This window comes from Dermacentor andersoni, chromosome 2 (genome assembly GCF_023375885.2).
Source record: "Dermacentor andersoni chromosome 2, qqDerAnde1_hic_scaffold, whole genome shotgun sequence".
NCBI classification, from domain to species: domain Eukaryota; kingdom Metazoa; phylum Arthropoda; class Arachnida; order Ixodida; family Ixodidae; genus Dermacentor; species Dermacentor andersoni.
Window position 1 is genome coordinate 129,909,035 of NC_092815.1, and position 22,942 is coordinate 129,931,976.

General features: G+C 55.6%; 1 protein-coding gene across 1 annotated transcript; it reads left to right on the top strand.

The window, feature by feature from the left end:
• The first annotated feature begins 3,887 nt into the window (after positions 1 to 3,887).
• On the top strand, positions 3,888 to 5,549 carry LOC126541002 (uncharacterized). Its single transcript, XM_050187813.2, has one exon. The coding sequence runs from the start codon at positions 3,939 to 3,941 to the stop codon at positions 5,547 to 5,549; it is 1,611 nt and encodes a 536-aa protein (XP_050043770.2). The 5' UTR covers positions 3,888 to 3,938.
• The last annotated feature ends 17,393 nt before the right edge of the window (positions 5,550 to 22,942 follow it).

The window sequence follows — 22,942 nt, forward strand, 5'->3', positions numbered from 1 at the left end:
CGATGTTTCCAACGGGAGTGGGCTGGAAAAACTGCAGATAGAGAGAGAGAAGGAAGATAACGCAGGGAGGTTAACCAGACTGAGTCCAGTTTGCTACCCTACACGTGGGGAGGGGAATGGGTAGTGAAAGAGAGAGAGACAAAACATGATTCTATACCGAACTTTCGCGTGCACTAAGTTAGGTGTAGAATGTCTATAGTCGGGCACTCAAGTCTGTTGCCGTCAGGTAGTGAAGAAGCGCTCGAACTGCTTTCTGGGCTAATGAACTGTGAGGCCAGGTACCCAAGATCTTTGCTTCTGTAAATGGCCTGTCATCCAGTCTATTCAAGGCATCAAAGAGAAAGAAAGAGAAAAGGGTGCCAGAGGCAGTTCCGGTTGGCTACCCTGCACGGGGGAAGGGTTAAGCGGGATAAAAAGAGAAAGAGAGTGGAAGGTGGAGATAGAGAGAAAGAGAGACGAGCCCGAACAAACCGCGTGCTCTACAGAGCGGTAGGGGGCGGCGTTCTTAAATTCACGCATCAAATTGCGTTAATATTTCCCGATGGCCGATGCATCCACAGCGGGTGTCATTTAGGACATTGATGTCGCCATTGCCAACGCGTGCTTGCCTACCCACGTCAAACTAGCGAGTGAGGGTGCTGTCATCACGCATGGGAGCCGCCTTTGAACCACGCGCTGCGTCAGACTGATTTTGAAAGGAGATATACCATGTCACATCAAAGTCGGTCACTTCCAACATCTTGTTCGGTCATTCGTGCAAAAGGTTCTTTAGTGCCGCTAGTTCCTTGTGCTTGGACATGTCAAGGCGGTGTCTCCGAGCACCTTACTGTTTCCCCGGGGAGCTGAACCTCACGCGGAAGACACTTGCCGGGCTACTGTCCTGAAGTGCGGCAACTGTAATTATTGTCGTGCTGCCTCGTTTCTAATTTCTAATTACCTATTTATGAGATCGTTCTTTGTGTGTACCGGCAATCACCAGACCACACTACACTACACTTACCGAGGCGTTCCTCAAGCTGAGTACTAAGCCCCACCCTATTCAACCTCACACTCATTGGTCTCGCTGAACATTTGCGAGCAGCGATCAAGATATATATGTGCGCAGACGTCATATTTGTATAGACTTGAGGTGTGACACGTCCTCAGATACGTACAAGACTTCCAAAAGCTGCTACTCTGACAGCTGTACACCTCCGCAAGCAAGGTCTCGAAATCTCGTCAGACAAATGTGCTCTGGTGGCATTCGCCCGCAAAACAATGACACTCTACGCCACCTCCACAAATAGTCAGATCATTTCTTGTGAGAAGACTCACATATTTCTTGGCATAATTATTGATAAAGATCTCTCATGGAGCCCGCACGTGACCTACCTAAAGAGCGCCTGACAGTAATTTTCCAGCTTTTCAAGTTCCTGGGCGGAAAAACTTGGGGTATATCAATGCATGCAATGTTGCAATTGACAGGACACCTTTTCTGGGTTTCTTTAGATACAGTTTGCCCTTACTGACCAACACTGGCAGGACAAATGTTCATACTTTGCAGGCTATTGATGATCAGGTTCTCAGCGTTTGTCTTGGTCTGCCAAAACGCGCATCAACAGTGGCGACCATTGGCCCGGGTCCAACCAATACAAACACACATTGCGGTTGAAGCGCTGAGAGTGCACATTAAGCATTTTTCCTGAGCCAGTTTCCATCATCTTGCAGCACTAACGTCAGAAAGGCGGCAGGCATCATTTTGTGTAACGATTTCGGATTATTACACCCGCCTTCCATCAGGCTTCACCCCCGCAGCTAAGCCATCAATTCCTCCATGGTGCTTGGCTCGACCTGCAGTGCACTTCACCTTACCATGAATCAGAAAATATCTAAGCTGTTATCACCTGTCCTTAAACAACTATCTCTACTCATTCTGCACGAGAGAGACGCCGACCACATACAAATTTATACTGATGGGCAGCAACTCTCCAGTGTTACTCTGGAGACATTGTTTTCCCAAGCCAGAGCACCCGCCATCAGTTTCAAGACGTGTCACCCGAAGACATCGACGGCTGGGGGACTTGCAACTCTTCGCGCTGCACTTCGTATCGTTAGCCGAGAACAACCGCGAAGATGGTCAATATTCAGTGACTAGAAAGCAGCACTACAATCTTTTGTTATCAGCCATGGGACGTGGACCACACGAACAACTGGTTTTCGATATTAAATAACTAAGCCATACCTTTGCTGAGAAAGGACACCACGTAACATTTCAGTGGCTTTCTAGTCACTGCGGCGTCATAGGTAACGAACACGCCGGTAACGCTGCTTGGTCGGCTCTTCATGGTGGCAAAGAAGATTCGGTACCATTATCAAGGACACATGCCGCTAGAAACCTTCAAATTCTCACACGAGATATCATGTTCGCCATGTGGAACACCCGAAGTTTACAAGGCAACGGCTGCACCACCTAGACTCTATCTTCTCCTCACCTTCGCATCCCAGCTCGACTCTGCCGACGCGAGGCTACCCTTCTTTGTCGAATATTGCTAGGAGTGGCTTTTACGAAGTCTTTTGCTTTCCGAATCGAATTGGCTGAAGACGTCTCGTGTGATGACTGTGGTAGCGAGGAGACCACTCAAAGCGTTGTCTGACTGTCCTCACTACAATTTACAAAGACGATCACTCGCAATCGCGTAGTGCGCTTTAATCAAAGACTTTTAACAGAGGAAATCAGATAGGAATGCCGACATCACAAGCTATAGCAGCGGAGGTCAACGAAGCCACTGTTGCAGTTTGTAAGGAGAACAGACATGAACAAGCGTCGGTAGCCGGAACTGATGTTCATAATGCTACAAGCGCTACTGTGATGTGCGGTGATAGTATGCGGTGATAGTGACCGACTGTGATTGTGTATCTGTGCTCCCTTTCTCTCTCTCTCTCTATCTCTATCGCTCTCTCTACTTTCCTATCCCTTTACCTTCTCTCTCCCCAGCGTAGGGTAGCAAACCGGATATACTCCTCTGGTTAACTTCACTGCCTTTCCCCTGTCTTCTGGATCTCTCTCTCTCTGCAGTGCATAGCTTGGGAGAATAACAACTTTCATCCCACTCCTTCCCACTTGCAAGCTGGCGCTTTGAGACGATTAGTGTGAGTCACGTCCTATAGCAATAATTTGGTTCCCTAGCTCATGCGAGAGAGCACCTTGTTCCACCATCCTTCTCCCATTGAAGCCAGCGCTTTATAGAAAATTGATTCTGGGATTGGATCTTATGATGAAAAGAGCTATGAAAGTGTTCATAGTTTCGAAATTATGCCCTGTTTATGAGGTACGCCATAGTCGAGAACTCCGCTTTAATTTTTACCACTTGGGGTTCTTTAATGAGTACCTAAATCAAAGCACACGGGCGTTTTCGCATTTAGCCTCCATCGAAACGCGGCCGCCGCAGCAGAGATCGAGCCGGCAGTCTCGAGCCCAGCAACGCGCAACGCCATAGCCACTAAGCTACCGCCCTAAAACAGGTAAGGCCGTGAATACGGACAACCTGAGGCCCATATCACTGACCTCATGTGCGGGCAAGCTTATGGAGACGATGGTTCGGGATGGTTCGGGCTTCTTTGCAGTCACCCTGTTCGGGTTTCGCCCCCACATGTCTGCACAGGATGTCCTTCTCCAGCTGCACAGGGATGTAACACGACCCACAACTATGCAACACAACGACAAAGCCATCCTCGCCCTTGAACTGAAGGGGGCTTTCGACAATGTTAAACACGGAAGCATCCTGGCCAACTTGAGTTCTACCGATTGTGGGGCTAGGGCCTACGCGTATGTAAGAGATTTCTTGACTAATCGCCAGGCCTTCCTTCGGATTGAGGGCGAGGAATACGGCCCTTATATGATGGGAACACGGGGTACCCCTCAGGGAGCGGTGTTATCACCGCTCCTGTTCAACATAGCTATGATGCGCCTCCCAAGCCAACTGGCCCGGGTGGAAGGCATTCAACACGCGTTATATGCAGATGACATTACAATTTGGACCACTGAGGGGAGCCTGGGGGACATGGAGGCCCGCCTTCAGCAGGCCGCTTCCATAGTCGATGCGTATGCTATGGACTGTGGGCTCCAATGTGCTCCAGCGAAATCAGAGCTTCTGCATGTCAGATCGAACCCAAAGGATAGGACAGCAATTCACATCTCTCTGTCAGGAGGTCCTATTAGAGAGGTGGAGGAGCTCCGTATTCTGGGCCTTTTCATTCACCACAGACTCAGACCGGACTCCACCATTGTGAAACTCAAGAGAGTAGGCGAACAGGTAGGGCGTATGATCCGCCGCGTTTCCAACAAGCGGGGCGGTCTGCGGGGCAGGGACGCGCTTCGGCTCGTCTATGCCTTCGTGACTAGCCGGATCCTCTACGCCGTGCCATATCTCCGCACTACTAAGCAAGACGAGGCGCGAATAGACGCCATCATCCGCAAGGCAACTAAGCGAGCCCTGGATCTCCCGGTGGCTACGTCTAATGCCAAACTGAAGGCATTGGGGGTGCTAAACTCCTACCAGGAGCTGCGGGAGGCCCACCTCGTGGACCAATACACGCGGCTCATGCAGACGGCCCCTGGGCGCCGCCTGCTAAACCGCTTACACATCCAACACGACTGCACTCCAGAGGAGACGGAGCGTATCCCAGTACTGTGGCGCCATATGCTCTGGGTCTCCCCACTCCCCCGTAACATGGACACCGACATGCACGAAAACAGACGACAAGCGCGGGCTCGGGCTCTTGAGAGAGAACACGGCTCCCGACCCGGTGTATATTATGTAGACGTAGCAGGGCCGTCGCCCACTGGATTTTACACGGCCGCTGTTGTTCACCAGGAAATGCACGTCGATGGACTCTCTTTTCGAGCCCCGAATTCAATGCGAGCCGAGGAAGTAGCGATAGCGCTTGCTGCCGCCCACGCCAATTCGAGAATCATCATTACGGACTCCCGAAAAGCATGTGATCATTACTTGGCTGGGGAGATCTCCCCCTTAGCTGCTTGCATTCTAAGACGGACTGCCACTGATCCAACACCGAAAAGAATCATTTGGGCTCCTGGCCATCAGGGCGTACGAGATAATGAGGCCGCTGACGCGGCTGCCCGAGCGCTTATTTACCGGGCTCCTCATCCCAGCTCTTCTGGCTCGGAGACTAACCAGCCGCTGCTGCGATTCAGGGAAATAATAACGCATTATAGCGACAACCACCGCCTTTTCCCGGCCCCTGCCAAGGGGCTGAGTAAGACGGAGGAGCGAACTTTAAGGCGCCTGCAGACAGGTACTCTGCTCTGTCCTGCAATCTTAAAGCATTACGATCCTAACACGGATGGGCGATGCCCGCACTGTGGGGAGACCTGTGATATCTTCCACATGGTGTGGGCATGTACTCAAAATCCTCACCTCCCCCCTTCCCCTACCCCTTCCAGAGAGGCATGGGAGACTGCCCTCCTCAACTGCTCCTCGCTTGAGTCCCAAAGGGCTCTGGTGAAACGGGCGAGAGACGGGGCATTGTCATGCGATGTCCCGGACTAGGGACACCGACCATGTAGCGGGGCCACTCTGTGGCTCCCAAACTCTCTTGCAGCAATTCAAAGTTTTCACCACCACCACCACTAAGCTACCGCGGCGTTTGAGCTAGTGCTTTGAGACGGTAAGTGATACAGCCATACAGTGCTCGCTATAGAGGTACCCTACTATGTGACGTTAGGTTTAGCAGGGCGTAGCGTTACGGTCCACTCCGTTCTCAGTTCCCGTACTCAGGCACTGCAGTGAACTACGCTGATTGAGTATGTGTGTATGTATGTGTGCGTGTTTGTGTGTGTGCGTGTGCGTGTGTGCGTGTGCGCGCATGTGCGTGTGCGTATGTGTGTGTGTGTGTGATCACTTGGGAAATGCTAAGTGTTTTTACTACATTGGATGTAACTTCCGGGTACTGGCATTCCCGAATTCATTATGACGACTTTCCGTGGTTTTCGCATGTAAAACGCCATAATTTAATTTTTTTCTGGCCACTTTCAGAAAACTGCATTTATCACGACTAATGGCCATTCTGAGTGGCTGGTGATGTCATTCATGTTAAAGAACGCTCCTGCTACATTTGAAATGCAAACCTTGATGATCCGTCGATCGACTGCCCGATCGAGGTCATCAACGAGGCCTGTAAGCCCGGCGAGGTCCCCGACTCGTGGAAGCTAGCGCACACCACGCTCATCCCCAAGCCCGGCAGGCCACCCAGCCTGGACAACCTGCTCCCCACCTCGCTCACGTCCTGCGTGAGCAAGGTGGCCGAGCACGCAACGTTCAACAGGCTGACCCGGTACTTGGAGGACAGCGGGCTCCACCTGCACACCCCGATCGGTTTTTGGGCCAAGCTGTCGACTCAAGACGCCATGAAGCTGCTGAAGCACCAAGTCATCGACCGCAACACAGGCCATTCTCGGCCTGGACCTGGAGACGGCCTTTGACAACATTGCCCACTCTTTCTTGTTGCGGTCGATCGCCGAGCTCGCCCTGGGAGACAGATTCTACGAGTACATTAAATCGTTCTTGACCCGCAAGAATGCCACCCTCAGGGCGGGAGACCTCGTGTCCGAACAGGACGAGCTGGGCTCGCGCGGTACCGCGCAGGGATCGGTGATCTCGCCCACCCTGTTCAGCCTTGCCATGATCGGGCTGTTCAAGAGGTTATCGTGCGTCAAGGGCATTAACCACACGACTTGAGCCGACATCACCATTTGGTGCTAGCGCGGCAGCAACGGGCAGGTCGAGCGCACCTTGTAAGAAGCCATAGACACCACTGAAGACTACCTCCGTCCCGCGGGCCTGAGGTGTTCCCTAAGCAAGTCCGAGCTCCACCACTACAGACCCACACGGCGAAGGCCCAAGCCGAAAGGCTGGAAACCGACCGCCGAAAGCGAGATCAAGATACACACTGGCGACGGTGGTGCAATACCCAGAGTCAACTCCATACGGGTCCTCGGCATGGCCATCGAGTCCAACGGCTCCAATGCCAAGACTATACTCAAACTCCCAACCAAGACGGACAACGTGGTACGGCTGATCCGGCGGGTTGCCAACCACCACCACGGCCTCAAGGAAGACAACCTCATCCACCTCATGAACGCCTTCTCGCTCTGCCACTTTTCCTACGTCGCGGCCATGCACAATTGGCAGCCAGCCGAGCGGGACAAGCTCAACGTCCTGCTCAGAAAGATCAGCAAGCGGGAACTCGGTATCCCGGTCAGGACGCACATTGAGCGCCTGCTCCAGCTCAGCATCCACAACACGTTGGAGGAGACTGCCGAAGCGCAGGAGCGGGCCCAGGTCGCACGCCTCTCGACCTCCGAGGCCGGTAGACACATATTACGAGAGCTCAGCCGCTCACCGGCCGAAGTGATCGAGAAGATGAGGCAGATGTCCCGCGAGATCCGCGACCTCGTCACAGTGGTGCCGATCCCGAGGAACGTCCATCTAGACCACAACCGCGGCAGGCGATGGGCAAGAGGCGCCACTATTATCCAGCAAATCCGCAGCGACGAGCGCAACGTCCGCTTCGTCGACGCGGCGGCGTACCACGGGGGCGGCGCCTTCTCCGCGGTCGTCGTCGACATCAAACAGCAAGTCACCTACTGCGCATCGGTTCGCACCAACGACCCGGCGGTTGCCGAGCAAGTGGCCATCGCGCTGGCCATGCTGGACGGCGAAAGCGATGTCGTCTGCAGTGACTCGAGGTCGGCAATCAGAGCTTTCGAGAGCGGCTTCGTCTCCGAGCAAGCCCTGCGCGTGCTCCGGAGTGGCGGCGGCAACGGTATCTAGCACCACGCACCGAACAGGTTGGACAAGTCGAGGGCGCTCCCCGAACCTCAACGAGTCTGCCCACAAGACGCCGCCCGCGCGCTAACAGACCTCGCCGTTTTCGGGCAACGGCTCGGCGAAAACAAGGTTGCGTACAACAAAATTACCAAACATTTTTACCTTGCGCGAAAAGCGTACCCACCCCATCATCCAAACTTAATAGGCCTTACTGTCTTACGCTCAGACTACTGCAGATGGAGACGTACCCTAGTCTCAGCACCCTGCACGCAAATTATCCCGCGGTATTCCCTAACGACGCTTGCCCTGCATGCGGGGACGTAGCCACGCTAGCTCACATGCTCTGGGAGTGCACGGAAGCGCACACAAGCCCCGATACTGCCTCGGCCAGGTGGGAGGCGGCCCTCTGCAGCCCGCTCCCGGCCGACCAACTCTGGGCTGTCCAGCAGGCCCGCGGAGCGGCCGACTGGCTTAGCATGACAGTCCCGACGTGGGAGTCACCCGCTGCGCGCTAACGCGCGCCTCGTAGGACCTCAATAAAGTTTTTCAACCAACCAACCAAACAACCAATATCGCTTCCCTGTCCACATCTACCATACGCTCACAGCTATGCACAGCCGGTGCCAACACGGACCCCTGGCAACTGTTTTCTTTCCCTTTTCTTTTTTTCATTGGCGGCTTCTCGGCATGACGCTCCTCCAGCTTTTCTTTCGGGAAAATCAAGATTTCCTCCTCCGGCTTTACTCCGTCTACAAAGCTAGCTGTTTCATCCTCTTCTTCTTTTTTATTACAATAGCAATTATATGAAAACTCCAGGCGCATTTCTTCCATCGCCGTGAGTTTTCGTATAAAGTCCAAGGGCGACAAAATCGTCGTCGCGTGCCGTATGCTGCATGTCTGCGTGAAAGTTTGCGAGGGTGAGCCGGCGAACGCGGTTCAATCCTGCGAGCGCGAGCTAGGAACGCGAGCCGAATCGTGCCCTCTCTGTCGCGCACGAGGCAGGGGGGTCAGGCGAGGGAGGAGGGGCATTTTCGACAGCGTTAAGGAGCTCGTATCGCAGAAAAGCCGGTGTCGTCGGCGTCGGCGTCCGCGGCGTTGGCCGTGAGTGATAAATCCCGGCAGGCACTTCATGAATAAAAACAACTTGCAAGATGGGCTGGGTGGAAATCGAACCAGGGTCTCCGGAGTGTGAGACGGAGACGCTACCACTCAGCCACGAGTTCGATGCTTCAAAGCGGCACAAAAGCGCCTCTAGTGAATGCAGTGTTGCCTTAGAAACAAGCTGTAGAAAGTTATACTGTGGTGTATATCGGTAATTATGAACATGTAACTTATAGAAGTCGCAGTTACACGAGTAGCGAAGTTCGTTTTCGCTACATTTCTTCTGTGTTTTCCGCACACGCAGCCATCTTGCGGCAAACACAGAAGACCCCCTCCTGTCAATGTACGGCGCTGCCCCGACAGGTGGCGCGCCACGCGCGCATTGGAGCTGTGCGGGGACCGGTGCGAGGCGCGTCGTGGCCCGGACTCCCTCTCCCCTGACGACGCTTCGCCTTGCTCCCTCACGGGTTGCAGATCAAGCGTCCTCCTTTCTTTAGATCACTATCTGTCTATCTCTCTGCCCGTGCCGACGACGTTTGGCTGGCGTGCATCGTTTCCCCCTCCGAGACACCGAGTTCTTTGGTTCGTTCCGCTTGCTCAGGCGCACGTTTCGTTGCCGCGCCGAACGCTGCGTTGCTCGACGCTCGCCGCGTCCGATGCGGGGCGCCTCGTAAGTGATCGCTGCGCCGTAGACCATTGTCTTACACCCCTTGGCGGGTCGACGGGAACGCTGTCGCGTTCCACTCTTGAAGGCGAAGCTTAAGCGTCCTCCAATGTTTTTTTTTCTCTGGCGGCTGCTAGGGTGCCTCGATGTTCTCCTCACCCAACGCTCCGTACAGAGTGGAGACAACAGTGGCGTCCACTACGACGTGGGGCACGCGATTAGCGGACGCCGTAGTAGACGCCTTTGACGGACGCCGTAGGGACGCGTTGCCGGCGCTCGCGTGTCTTGAAAGCGATCTGCGATGTGGCCAAAGTGCGCGGTCCGCGCAGGCCTCATCTTCAAAACGGTGTGCGATGTTTTAAGAGTGCGCGTAATGCCAGTAGCTTCGTATGTTTCGACGTTTCGTTCGCGTTGAAGCACGACTGCAGCCTCTGGTGCGAGTCGCGTCTGAGCTGCGATCGGAGAAGGTCACGTTGCTCCTCGCTCTGACGACTTCGGCTCGATTGCCACCACGTGTTTCGGCGTCGCACATGTTTGCGCCCGCTTAGGAGCACGTTGCCGCGCTTTTCGCTGCTTTCGGCTTTCTTCCCGCACGCGAGAAGAGGCCTCGGCAGCACAATATGGAGTTTCGGCCACCCGGCGAACCACCGCCACGCGTCCGCCATCGACGCCATGCCAGCTTGAGCCGGTTGACACTCGGCCCCGCGACCCTCGATGAGCTCCGGGCAAGGGAGGACCTCGAGCGTCGCGCCACTCGCATGCTGGGCGAGTGGCTACGTGTACGGGCCCCCTCGTTGAAGATCCCTGCAGTTCCCCCCGTGGCTACGACCGCACCGGCAGCCCCAGCGGCAACTTCGGCGCCATCCGAGAACGGCCCTTGCGTGCAGGAAACCCACGCTGAGGTGCCGCTTCCCCTCTCGGAAGACGAAGAAATGGACTTGACCAGCTCTCGGAAACGCGCCCGCGAGAGCGAGGATGACGAACCTGCCGGGCCACGCAAGCAGCCGCCGAGCGTTCCCCCCTGCACCGTCTCCGAGCTCCAACTTCCATCCGACCCTGCCACCCGTGTAACAGCCGTCGTCTCTAATGCACCACTCCCCGTCGTTGCACCCCAACTGTCACAGACGCCAGCTGCCGCAGACGAAAACGCCGCCGCAGTGCTCTCTGAGCGTTCAGCCCCTACTAAGCCCGGCCGAAAAAGGAAGCGACGCTTCCGCCAGTTTGCCGAGCTCATCACGGATGCGTCGCAAAACGCACATGCCTCCCCTGACAATGCCGCCGACACTGTGCTCTTCCGTCCCATCGGCCGCAAAAACAACTTTTTGAAGCTGTCTAGTGACCTTATCGCCGCCCAACTTTGCCGCATTGATGGCGTCAAACGCGTGCGAGTCAACTTTCGCCGTAACGTGGTTGCGGCAGACTCTGTGCCCGGTGCGGACCTGTCCCGCTTGCTGGATGTACGGGCCATCGCGGACATACCAGTGAAGGCGAAAGCTCTTGGCAAGCAATCTTGCGTCGGCGTCCTTTTCGGCGTTGACAGCTCCTTTGACAACGACACACTGAGGGACAACATAGAGGCTCCCGTTCCCGTTCTCTCCTGTTCCCGCAACGGCGCAAACGTGAGCGTCACCTTTGCCGGCAACGTCGTCCCCACGGACGTACTTCTCTTCAAGCAACGACGGCTCGTTCGACCTCGTCTGCCACGCCCACTCCAGTGCGACCGCTGCGGTGTGTACGGCCATGCCGGCGCCACTTGCTCCTACGACGCCCGTTGCCTCCGCTGCGGAGGTGGTCACGCGACAAGCGACTGCGCCGCGCAGCACCCCGCGTGCGTAAACTGCAAAGGCCGCCATGCAGCAACCGAGCCGCGCTGCCCACACTGGCAGCTCGAAAGGAAAGCAGCCATCCTGCTAGCCTCCTCCGAGCAGCCCATGACTCGGAAGAAGGCGTTCGAGCTGGCCAAAGCTCGCGTCGCGCAACCTGAGCATCGTCAGCATCAGCAGAACGTGCCCCGCCCTTCAGCGACGGTACAAGCTGGCGTGTCGTTCAGCGATGCTTTACGTGGCCGCAGCGTCAATCCCGCCGCGCCGGAAACCACGCCGCCTCCCGCAGTTGCCCCTGTTGGCGACCCGAGGGACGCCCTGATCGCGGCGCTCGCCTCAGCTCTGCGGGCGCTCATGGAGACCGCCCCGCACATGGACGACACGGTGCGACAGATGTGCACCGCGGCCCTGGCCGCACAGCAGTCCCTGCCTCGTCATGGCTAGCCGAGCAGCGAAACGTCGGCCGCGCATACTGCAGTGGAATGTCCGCTCGATGCGCCGTCGGCACCCAGAGCTTTGCCAGCTTCTTCTCCTGCACGAGTACGATGTGCTCGCGTTGCAGGAGACACACGTACGCGACGGGGAGTGCAACCTTCCGGGCTTCGTCGCCTACCACAGTGCCGTCACGTGCGAACTTCAGTCTTGTGCCGACGTTCCGTGCCGCGATCCACTCCACCCACCCGGCCGCTCTCGAGCGTCTGTTTATGTGCGTGCGCGCCTTGGTCAAGCCGCCGTCTCTGTGTCCGACATCGTTCCCACCTCCGTGGAGTGCGTGGCTGTGACTGTGCGCGTTGGGGGGGTCGACACTTGTGTCGCCAGCGTGTACGTCCAGCCCGTGCAGCGATGGGATACCTCTTTCGTGGAGAGCCTCGCCGCGCGCATCGACGGTGACTGTGTTGTGTGCGGCGACTTTAACTCTCACCACACGGCATGGGGCAGCAGCCGCTGTGAGCCTAACGGCAGGAACCTGCTGAACTCTATCAACTCCTCTGGTCTGCTGATCATCAACTCCGGCAGTCCCACTTTCGTGCGTCGGAATGTGCGCGGGAGTGTGATAGACTTATCGCTGGTGAGCGAACGGTGCCATTACGAGTGGGTACGCAGCCCTGACACGCAAGGATCGGATCATTATCCGATCTCGCTTGACCCTCTCGGCCTCTGCCGCGACCGGATCCGCACCTACTGCATCACGGACTGGTCTCTCTTCAGGACGCTGTGTGCCACGCCTCCTCCTGTCAACACTGACTTCCTTTCGCACATCTCAAGCTGCGTTGCCGCCGCGACCAAGTCATGTACGGTGCCCGCTGGAACGCCGGCGCCCGACATGAAACTTTTGAACTTACGCGCGGTACGTCGACGCGCCGAACGCCGCGCCATCAAAAGCGACAAGGTGGAGCACTGGACTCTTTACAACCGCCTTGACGCCGCGTGCCGTCGTCATGCCAGGCAGCGCCGCAATCAGAGCTGGCAAAGTCTCTGCCTCTCCTTGGAGGACACTCGCGATAAAGCCCGCCCCTGGCGCATCCTCGCCGCCCTGCTCAGTCCCAAGATCCCCCGCCGCCCTGCACTCTCCATCGCAGTGGCTCAGGGCTTGAGTGCCGAGCAGTTGGCCGAACTGTTCGCGGATACGTTCGCCCCGCCGTCTGTGTGCCCTGTCACAGCCGCCGTCGAACTTCCGCCGCACAACATGGTGGAACGCCTCGCTCCTATGCGCTACTTCCCAACGAGCGCAATTATGGAGCATGTAGAAGTGTTGTGTTCTGCTGAGTTCACGATCAGCGAGTTGCGCATCGTCTTGAACAAGCACAAACGCCGCTCCGCTCCCGGTTCCGACGGCGTTACTCATCAAGTGCTCAGGAACATCGACGCAGCTCAACTTCCCTCACTTCTCGAGGTTTTCAACTCCGTCTGGCGCAGCGGCATCATCCCCGCCAACTGGAAAGAGGCGATCGTCGTTCCCATTCTGAAGCGCGGCAAACCAGCCTCGAACATCAGCTCCTATCGCCCAGTATCGCTGACCTCGGTACCCGGCAAAACGATGGAGTCGATGGCTTTGAACCGACTCGAATGGATCGCCTCCGCCCTCGACGCTCTTGCCCCGGAACAGAGTGGCTTCCGCCGACTCCGCTCGACAGCTGATTCCATCGCGGACGTTGTCGCCACTCTCGAGCACGCTGCAAGCCGCCACGAAGCCGCATACCTGGTGCTGCTCGATGTCGAACGCGCGTTTGACGGCCTCCCGCACGGCACCATCATCCAAGCGCTTCGCGAGCTGCGCATCACCGGCCGCCTACTGGACTATGTGTCGGCCTTTCTTAGCGACCGAACACTCAGAGTGCGTGTTGGCAACGCGCTCAGCACCCCCCGCAGCGTGACCGCTGGTGTTCCTCAGGGCAGTGTTCTTAGCCCCTTTCTATTCAACTTGGCGCTTGCAAGGCTCCCCGATTTCATCCCGAAGCTGACAGCCTTCGAAGTCCGCGTGGCGATTTACGCCGACGACATCGCTCTTTTCGCTTCCGGGCCCACGGACTATGGCTACCAAGTGCGGCAATCACTGCAGTCTGCTACGCCGTGGACGCCGTGGACGAATACCTCACCAGCGTGGGGCTTCAGCTCTCGGCGTCTAAAACCGAGGCGCTAATGATCCACCCCCGTGCTAGCCGTGCTCGCTCCGAAGTGCCCACGCTCTCGCTGCGCGGAAGCCCCCTCCCGTGGCAGAGAAAAGTTCGCTACCTGGGCCTTCACATCGACTGCCGCCTGAACTTTAATGCGGCAACCACACAGCTCTGCAGGGACGCCAGGAAAGTTGCAGGCGCCGCACGCTCCCTGCTCGCCCGTGGCCGCGGCTGCACACCGCATCTTGCGCTCCGAGTTTATAACTCGATCGCTACTTCGCGAGCGCTCTACGCACTCCCGCTCACCAACGCCAGTGCAGCCAACTGGAGGGCCGTTGACGTCGAACACCGCACTGCAGTTCGCCAGATGTACGCGCTTCCCCGCTTCTCGCAAGTGGGGGCAACTCTCGCCGAAGCGGGAAACTGGCCGCCCTCACTTCGTGCGAGGAAACAGGCGCTTCACCACATCGAGCGCCTGCAACGGTCGCCACAGGGCCAGTCTCTCGTGTGCCGCCTCCACACCCTCGAGGGCTCGGGCATGGGTCAGCATGCCACCGACTTCAGCGCCCGCATCGCGTCTCTGCCGCAACTGCTCCCCTTGCCGCCATCGCCGCACGCCTCCCCGCTCCTTGACGTTAACACCAGCGTCCCGGGCGTCACGAGCAAGCGCCGAACAGCACTGTGTGCCATGCAACAGGAGACGGCTGCATTGCTTCACGAACACCTACGTGATCGCCTCCTGGTCTTCACTGACGGCTCTGTCTCCAGTGATGGTTCCGCTGCTGCCGCGTGCACGGCACCGGACATCCCTGCGTCGCGTCAGTGCCGCCTCCGTTTCCCTGCCTCATCAACAGTCGCCGAACTCGCGGCCATTGACCTCGCGGCTGACCTTCTTTACGAGTGCGGTGCTTCGTCTGCTGCGATCCTCACGGACTCGCGCGCGGCTCTGTACATGCTGCGGAAAGACTATGCCGGTCTCCCACTTGTGCAGCGCGTGGGATCGAAACTGCGCCATGTCGTTAATCAGGGCTGCGACTTGGTTTTGCAGTGGGTCCCCGCGCACATTGGCCTGCCCGGAAATGAAGCAGCTGACGCCCTCGCGAAGGAAGCTCTCGCAGCTCGCTTCCCCCTCGCCACCTCTGTCTCCCGCTTCGACGTGGCCAGGACGACTATCACGCGCACCCTCCGCGCGCATCACCCTGACCCACGTGTTGCGGCGGGGACACCCCCTCGCCTCCTCCCCCGCGCCGGCCTCTCCCGCTGGGACCGCTCCTTTCTTCTCCGTCTCCGCGTCGGCTGCTACAACACCGCCGCCCGAGCGCACAGACTGCGCGGAACTGGCAGCCCCGCATGTGCGGAATGCGGCGAGGATGAGACTCTCGCACATCTCCTGCTGCGATGCCCATCGTTCGACGCTGAGCGCACCGCACTCTGTACTGTACATCCTATCGTCGTGTGGGTCTACCCTGCAACACGGAGACAGAACTACTATTTCCCGCAGCCCACGCCTCCATCGCCAAGAGAGCGTTTGCTGCCCTTCTCGACTTTTTTGTCGAAACTCAACTGAGAGCGCGGCTATAAGCCCCGCATTGCTTCTTCTTTTTCAACCCTCTTGCCTTTCTTTTTCTTTTTTTTTCTCCGCTCTCTTTCATTCTCTCTTAATCTTTTCCTTCCCACTTCCCCTACCCTGTGCAGTGCTGTTGAGGTGTCCTCCTTTGAGAGACAGTTACGGCACTGCGCTTCTCTCTTCCCTTCACCCTTATAATCACTACACACACACGTTCGCGTTGAAGCGAGAGATGCACGAAGGTCAATTCGCTTGCTGCTGCCGCGATTCCTCACTCCAGCATTTTGACAGCGAGTTTCCGTGCTTATCGAGCGAGATGTGTTCATGTTTACCGGTGCGCGCGTGACACCGTTCTTGTCAATTTAGTTAAAACACGCTGGCGGGCTAGTTGGTTTGAATCTAAACACACTAAATCTAATCCTAAATCTAAACCCCGCTAAACCCTCTACGCTAGTGGCAACGCCTAGCAAAGGCTTCGGCTGCCGTTCCGCTACAGATGGCGAACGCGCTGCTCAATACCGACGCCGACAAAGCCCACCAATCGTTCACGGGGGCCTGGAGGACGAGGACATGGAAATTCGCGAATCGCAAGGACTTCTTCCGGCCGCTGAGGAGAACGAATAAGACAATGCGCCTTGGATCAGTGTTACCAGTCGTGCCCGTCGTCGTCGGCTGCAGAGGCGCTCCACCACGCCCCAACTATCCCGAACGCCACCGAAGCCCGTTCTCCGCCAAAGCTGACCGGCGATGCGCAAGCTCCGACAACACCCCCCCCCCCCCCCTTCTTGCCGATGATTACAAGTTGGCGGTTCGTCCACGGAACGGCCTGCAGCTCAACAAGGTGAACCCAGGGAAGTTAGTAGACGCCATCACAAATGAGGCAAAGCTACAAATCGGCTCCACCGGATTCAAAATACGCATCGACGAAGACCAAAACATCCTTGTTCAGAGCACTGTCTCAGAAGCTACGGCCTCAGCACTAAGCAAGATGCAGAAAATTACAATTGGTGCAACAACATATGATATTGCATCATACGGAATTTCCCCCGATAACTCGTGCAAAGGGGTGATATACAACATCGATCACGACACCACGCCCGAAATGTTACTTAAACGCATTCAATCTCCCGGATACGAGGCACTAACATGTAGAAGACTGGGAAACACAACCATGATGATCACGTTCCTGGGAAAAGCAGTACCATATTACATCGAATTTTCCGGCCTTCTTCTGCGGTGCTACCTCTACAAGAGGACCGTGTCACATTGCTGAACCTGCAACGAGACAGGCCACAGAGAGGACGTCTGCCCGCGGCCCTCCGCCACACCCAAGTGCAGGGAGTGCGGCACATCGCTAGCAACGGAGCAGCACGAGGGCCACCCTCGGTGCTCTCTGTGCGGCGGGAACCACCCGACGGCAGCCAAAACCTGCCCCAACAGATTCCTGTCGCCCGTTAACCGCCGGAAACCGCAGCAGGCCCTGAGAGCAGGCTCCTCGTCTTCTGCCACGTGGCGAGCGCTCAGCATCCCGCAAGTCGCGGTTCCCGAAACGACGGGGAGCTGTCCTGGATAGGAGCAGTTCCAGGCCGCATTCTGGTACCGGTTCCAGGCGCAGGACTTCATCACGACGACAGACGCCGTCCCATGGCAGAACCTCGAGCCGTGGTCGATCCGCAAGCGGCAGGAGAGAAAGCAAGGGAGCAGCACAGGTCACGCAGCAGGGGAGCTGGGCACAGGTTGTTTCTCCCTAAGCTCGTCACCACCACCCCTCTCCCTGTTGACACAGCGCTGGCACAGGCACGCGCCCAGATTAGGCGTCTCACTGAAGAGAAGGCAACACTCAAAGCAGAAATCACTAGCGCACACGCAGAATTTGTAGCACTTAAAGATGAATTGTTTGGAAAAAATAGCACTACCCCTACACAAAACACTTCAACTCCACCCCCGGAGAAGCGGAAACGGGAAGAGCAGCCAGCGCACACAGTCACTTCAAATCCGACACCGCAACGAGCAACCGCGCAGCCCACTGCACCGCAGGGAGTCATACCCGTTCAATATGCCACTCTCCAGAAGGTAGAGGAGGTAGTAGCAAAGGCCATTTAGAGCCTTCAGACATCCCTATAAGCTACTATGCAACAAAAAAACAACAAAAGGTCGTTAACCGGTGGATCGCCTTCTAATCTTTCCCTACATTGCCAAGATTGTAACTGCACGCCAGAGTTAGATGAATGCGCACTAAATTGTACAGGCACAAGAATGAACATACGCGTCTTATGGTAGAGACATGGTATATCTATAATGGTGGAAGTGCGTGTGTGAGTTAGCCTTCGATTACTTTACATAAGGAAGAGATTAAGTGCCTTAACAGCTATCTCTCACATAGACCAGCACATGTACTGTAGGATTTGGCAGTCGTAGCTGTCGTGATGAACTTGGGACGACAGGACTAGGCGAGCAGGCTTTAATTGCAGGATTTACATTTTGAACAGGACATACATTGGCAGACTAGCGCGATTCCCATATGGAGCCCGCAAAACTAACATACAGCAAACAGTTTACGAGCACACAGCTCACTAGTACATTTCTAGTATGACAGAGCAGTCAGCTCCCGACAACGATCACGACACGAGCACACCCTAGCAGCCGGCAAACGCTGCTTATAAGCTCTCCGCTTGACGTCATAGTTCGACGTCATCGTTCGGCGGGGACGGAGCAGGAATGGTCGGGAAGGTTCGTCCAAGCATTGTAAACTTGCCGCCGCTCCGCACTATCGTTTACGCCCAAACACACGCAAACACACAGGTGCGAACCCATACACACAAAGGCTCCGGAGTCGACGACCGAGGGCTTCGTAGAACTGTGCTCCGTCTCGGGTGGTGCGGCCAAGTACCACATTCCTGAGCTGACCGCGCGCCACGTGGCTGCCGGTCATCCGCAGTTCTCGGTACCGCCCAGCTTTCAGTGCCGACGTCAGAGGGCTTCGTAGAACTCTTTGTCCCGGGTGGCTCAGCCAAGTACCAATTTCCGGAGTTGATCGCGCGCCACGTGGCTGCCGGCCATCCGCAGTTCTCGGAAGGCGCCCCGACTGGTGGGCTTGGAACACGTGCAGCGGGCTGAAAGCTGGCACGTTGCCACCCCGTACGGCCATTCTTAACAGCTCCTCCATGGCCCGGAAAATCTCGCCTGGCCAGTGCTGGCAACCGCTGGGCAGGAAGAGAATGGCTGGCGAGCAAGATGACGGCTTTGCTCTCTGCAACCCCTGCGTACTCGGAATGCCTTCAACCATCTTACAACAACTGGCACAGAAGAGTCGACCCGGCAACACAATACCGTTCAGCGTTCAAACGCCCGGAATTAGCTGCTAACCCACCAGGCCTCCTATCACAATTTCCATGCAAGTCACTCAACTGGGAATCCCAAATTTTGTCCCAAAATTTCGTGCCGCTAAAGCGAGCGTTCACGTTCCTCCTGAGTTCGACCAAACCCGACCGTCGCGCTGCACAAGAGTAAAGGTTTACGCAGAATTAAACCGAAGCCTTTCAAACACCAATACTCAATCATAACTTCAGCAGCATAACTTCGCGAACAGCCTGTTCCTACCCTATCACAGTGGCGTACTTATCTCATGTACTGCTGCCACTGAACCGTCTGGCCAACTCCACAGGTACGTCATCACAAACGCGCTAAGTTTGGGGTCCCTATTCCGAACACGTGCTTGCATCATACAAAGTTTTCATCACGCTGACTCACATTTGTTCCTTTAGTCCACACAGGACACGTTCCTTAAATAAACAACCAAATTTGCGTAACTTACGCAACACAGAGGAACCTTCGAACAAATGTGTCTTCTACTAACTAGCTCTTCGCACGCGTACTAGAGAAGTCAGAATACGGCTGCCTTCGACACACCCGAGCAACCCAGTCATAAACGTTCTGCTTCCTTCCGTCCACACAGGACACGCGCTAATGGACCTAAGAGCTCTTCTCAGTGCAAATCACGCACTTACTGAAAATCTACGCGCTTAACCTTGGAAAAATCAAAAACACCTAAAAAGAAAGAAGGTTAAATAACACACACGCACGTTACGATAGGCCTCTCAACGATAACCTTGACGTTCAGGTTACTCACGTACACAAAAAAAGAAAGCCTATATACTTATTAATGAACACCTCGCGAGACTACAGGTTTACTTAAAACGCGTCTTTCAAATCTCGAGCTTCTCAAACAAATCATAAACAGAGCTCATACCTTACATATTGAAAGAAATCCTAGTCTCAAATCGCGAAAATTTGCAAATGTTCAAAAATAAAACAAAACAACACGTTTTCCTACTACGGAAGCTCTCCTGGCCTCCCGTTCCCGATTGCTTACGACTGACTCATACTTTCAGCCGAACCCGAGGTGGTCGCAGTTTAAAAGCTACTCTGGCTACGGAGGAACAACAAAAGGGCTGACTCACTATCAGCTCCCCCAAGACGTTACGGTCTCCTGCCAATTTGCGTCCTCGCGCCCCGCTTTCAACATGACCTCGACTGACCGCGTCGCTACTCCCCACCTGGTCTCGTCTTGCCACCTTGCGCTTCTTTGTACTGCACGCTGAGCTTCGAAGAGAACGACGGAACGACGAGGAATTTGACTGCCCCGTGCCCTTTGTCCGCGTCCGTGCAGAACATGCTTCTCGGTCCCCCTTTGACCGGTGGCTCGAACGTTTTCGATGCGTCAACATCGTCAGTGACGACCGCACCTTTTTCCTCGCGCCCTGCCCTTTTGGGTTTCTCGTCATCTTTGGCGGCGCTAGATTAGTTACCGTCTTTCGGTCTTTACCGCGCTTCTTATTTCGGCGCTTTCTCTTTGCACTCGCTTTCATGTCGCCTTCTCGTGCCTCGTGCTGGCCGGTACACATTTCGTCGGCCCGGATCGGTCTCTTACCCGCACAGTCTGAGTGATTTACATTTAAATCTACTCTCACTTTGCCTCGACTGGCGGACAGCCCAACCGACTCTGGAACAATGCAGCAGGCTTTACTCGAGTTAGACAATTCGCACTCTTGCGAACTGCCCTCTACTACATTGCCCAGCTCACGCTGTGCATCTGCACACAGCCCGTCGGTATCGATCGCTGTCTCACGCGCACAGTCCGAATGATTAACAACTGAATCATCCCTATCTAATCTATCTAGACTGGCGGAGAGCCGCACCAATCCCTGAACAATGCAGTTGTTCTCTCGTGAGCTACGGAGCTCGCCACCCCGAGAACTATTCTCAACTGCATCGTCCAGTTCGCAGTTCACTTCTGCACGCAGATCTGACTCGACATGGGTGCTCGCGTCTGTCAAGTCCGTAGTATTCTGTACCTCGCTAACGACCTCGCTACCATGAGATGCGACGCACACGTGCGGTAACTGTGCCAATTTGTTCGCAGCTGGCCTAGCTGTCTCTACAGTCCTCTGTTGGCACAGCACCTCGTCGCTCTCACTCTGGCCTTTAACGGCCTCTGTTGCCACTAAGGCTTCGTTAGCTGCTAGCACTTCGAATTCACTTGTGAACGTGCTGCTACTCTCACAGGTACTACTACTTTCCTCGGCTTTTGAACAAAATCTGCTATTTACTTCCTGCCACTTTCGCTGCGTCCAGCCTACAGATTTCTCAAGCCGCTGTTGTCTCTGTGCCAATAACTGATCACAATACTGTATCTCTTTGATCATGCAGTGCTGCCTTCTTTCTCTCATACTTTTGCTCCCGCTCACGCTTACGTTCCTGATACTCACGTTCGCGTTCATTCTCACGTTCGTGACGCTCACACTTAAGAGTAAGTTCTTGAAGCTCACGCTTCCGTTCATTCTCGCGTTCTTCACGCTTACGCTCACTCTTACGTTCACGACGCTCACGCACCAGTGGTTCCTGTCTTTTACTTAGAATTCGTTTGCCCATTTGTTCTATGAATTTCAAATCATTGTTACTTTCTAGAATGGTTTTACGAATCTCTGATTCCTTCAAGTCCTCATCCACGTTTACCTCGATCTCCTCACACAACCACAACAGGTCAGCTCTCGTCAAACACATTAGGACCATGGTCGCTACTTTAAGCTTTGGCTCTGCTGTCACACAATACTTGTTGCGATACCCACGCAAATCAAAATACAAGTAAGAGATCCCAGCGAATCAAATCCAAAAACACAGAGAAATTGAAGCCTGGTAAATCTTACAGCCAAAACCAAACGCTTACCCACTGAAGCAGCACCATATCACCAGTCCTTCCCCGCCGTATCCAGTCAGTTGCAAGAGGTGGTCAATCTCAAGTCGCCTCCAACTTGATCAGGATGCCGGTCGGTCACCATGTGCCAACGTCCGTCAGCTGCCGTTGCTGTCTCCGAGTCGTAGGCTGATTTACGAGCCGCAGGCCGATCCCTCCGCTGCCATTCAGTTGTAGGATTTGGCAGACGTAGCTGTCGGGATGAACTTGGGACGACAGGACTAGGCGAGCAGGCTTTAATTGCAGGATTTACATTTTGAACAGGACATACATTGGCAGACTAGCGCGATTCCCATATGGAGCCCGCAAAACTAACATACAGCAAACAGTTTACGAGCACACAGCTCACTAGTACATTTCTAGTATGACAGAGCAGTCAGCTCCCGACAACGATCACGACACGAGCACACCCTAGCAGCCGGCAAACGCTGCTTATAAGCTCTCCGCTTGACGTCATAGTTCGACGTCATCGTTCGGCGGGGACGGAGCAGGAATGGTCGGGAAGGTTCGTCCAAGCATTGTAAACATGCCGCCGCCCCGCACTATCGTTTACGCCCAAACACACGCAAACACACAGGTGCGAACCCATACACACAAAGGCTCCGGAGTCGACGACCGAGGGCTTCGTAGAACTGTGCTCCGTCTCGGGTGGCGCGGCCAAGTACCACATTCCTGAGCTGACCGCGCGCCACGTGGCTGCCGGTCATCCGCAGTTCTCGGTACCGCCCAGCTTTCAGTGCCGACGTCAGAGGGCTTCGTAGAACTGCTTTGTCCCGGGTGGCTCGGCCAAGTACCAATTTCCGGAGTTGATCGCGCGCCACGTGGCTGCCGGCCGTCCGCAGTTCTCGGAAGGCGCCCCGACTGGTGGGCTTGGAACACGTGCAGCGGGCTGAAAGCTGGCACGTTGCCACCCCGTACGGTCATTCTTAACCGTACCCGACTGACACGTGGTGATACCATTCCAGAGCTTTCGCAGATGAGTTTTGTGTCGTCTTTCTTTTTTCGCCTCAGTGCTCCCTTCAGTTGATAGCCGGCGTTCGTGTTGTCCACTTCTCTTCTCTTGTGTCCTGTCTGCACGCCTCACCTCTTT

Bases quoted from the DNA above. Each gene is read 5' to 3' on its own strand.
- LOC126541002 (XM_050187813.2), top strand. From the start codon at position 3,939: ATGATGCGCCTCCCAAGCCAACTGGCCCGGGTGGAAGGCATTCAACAC.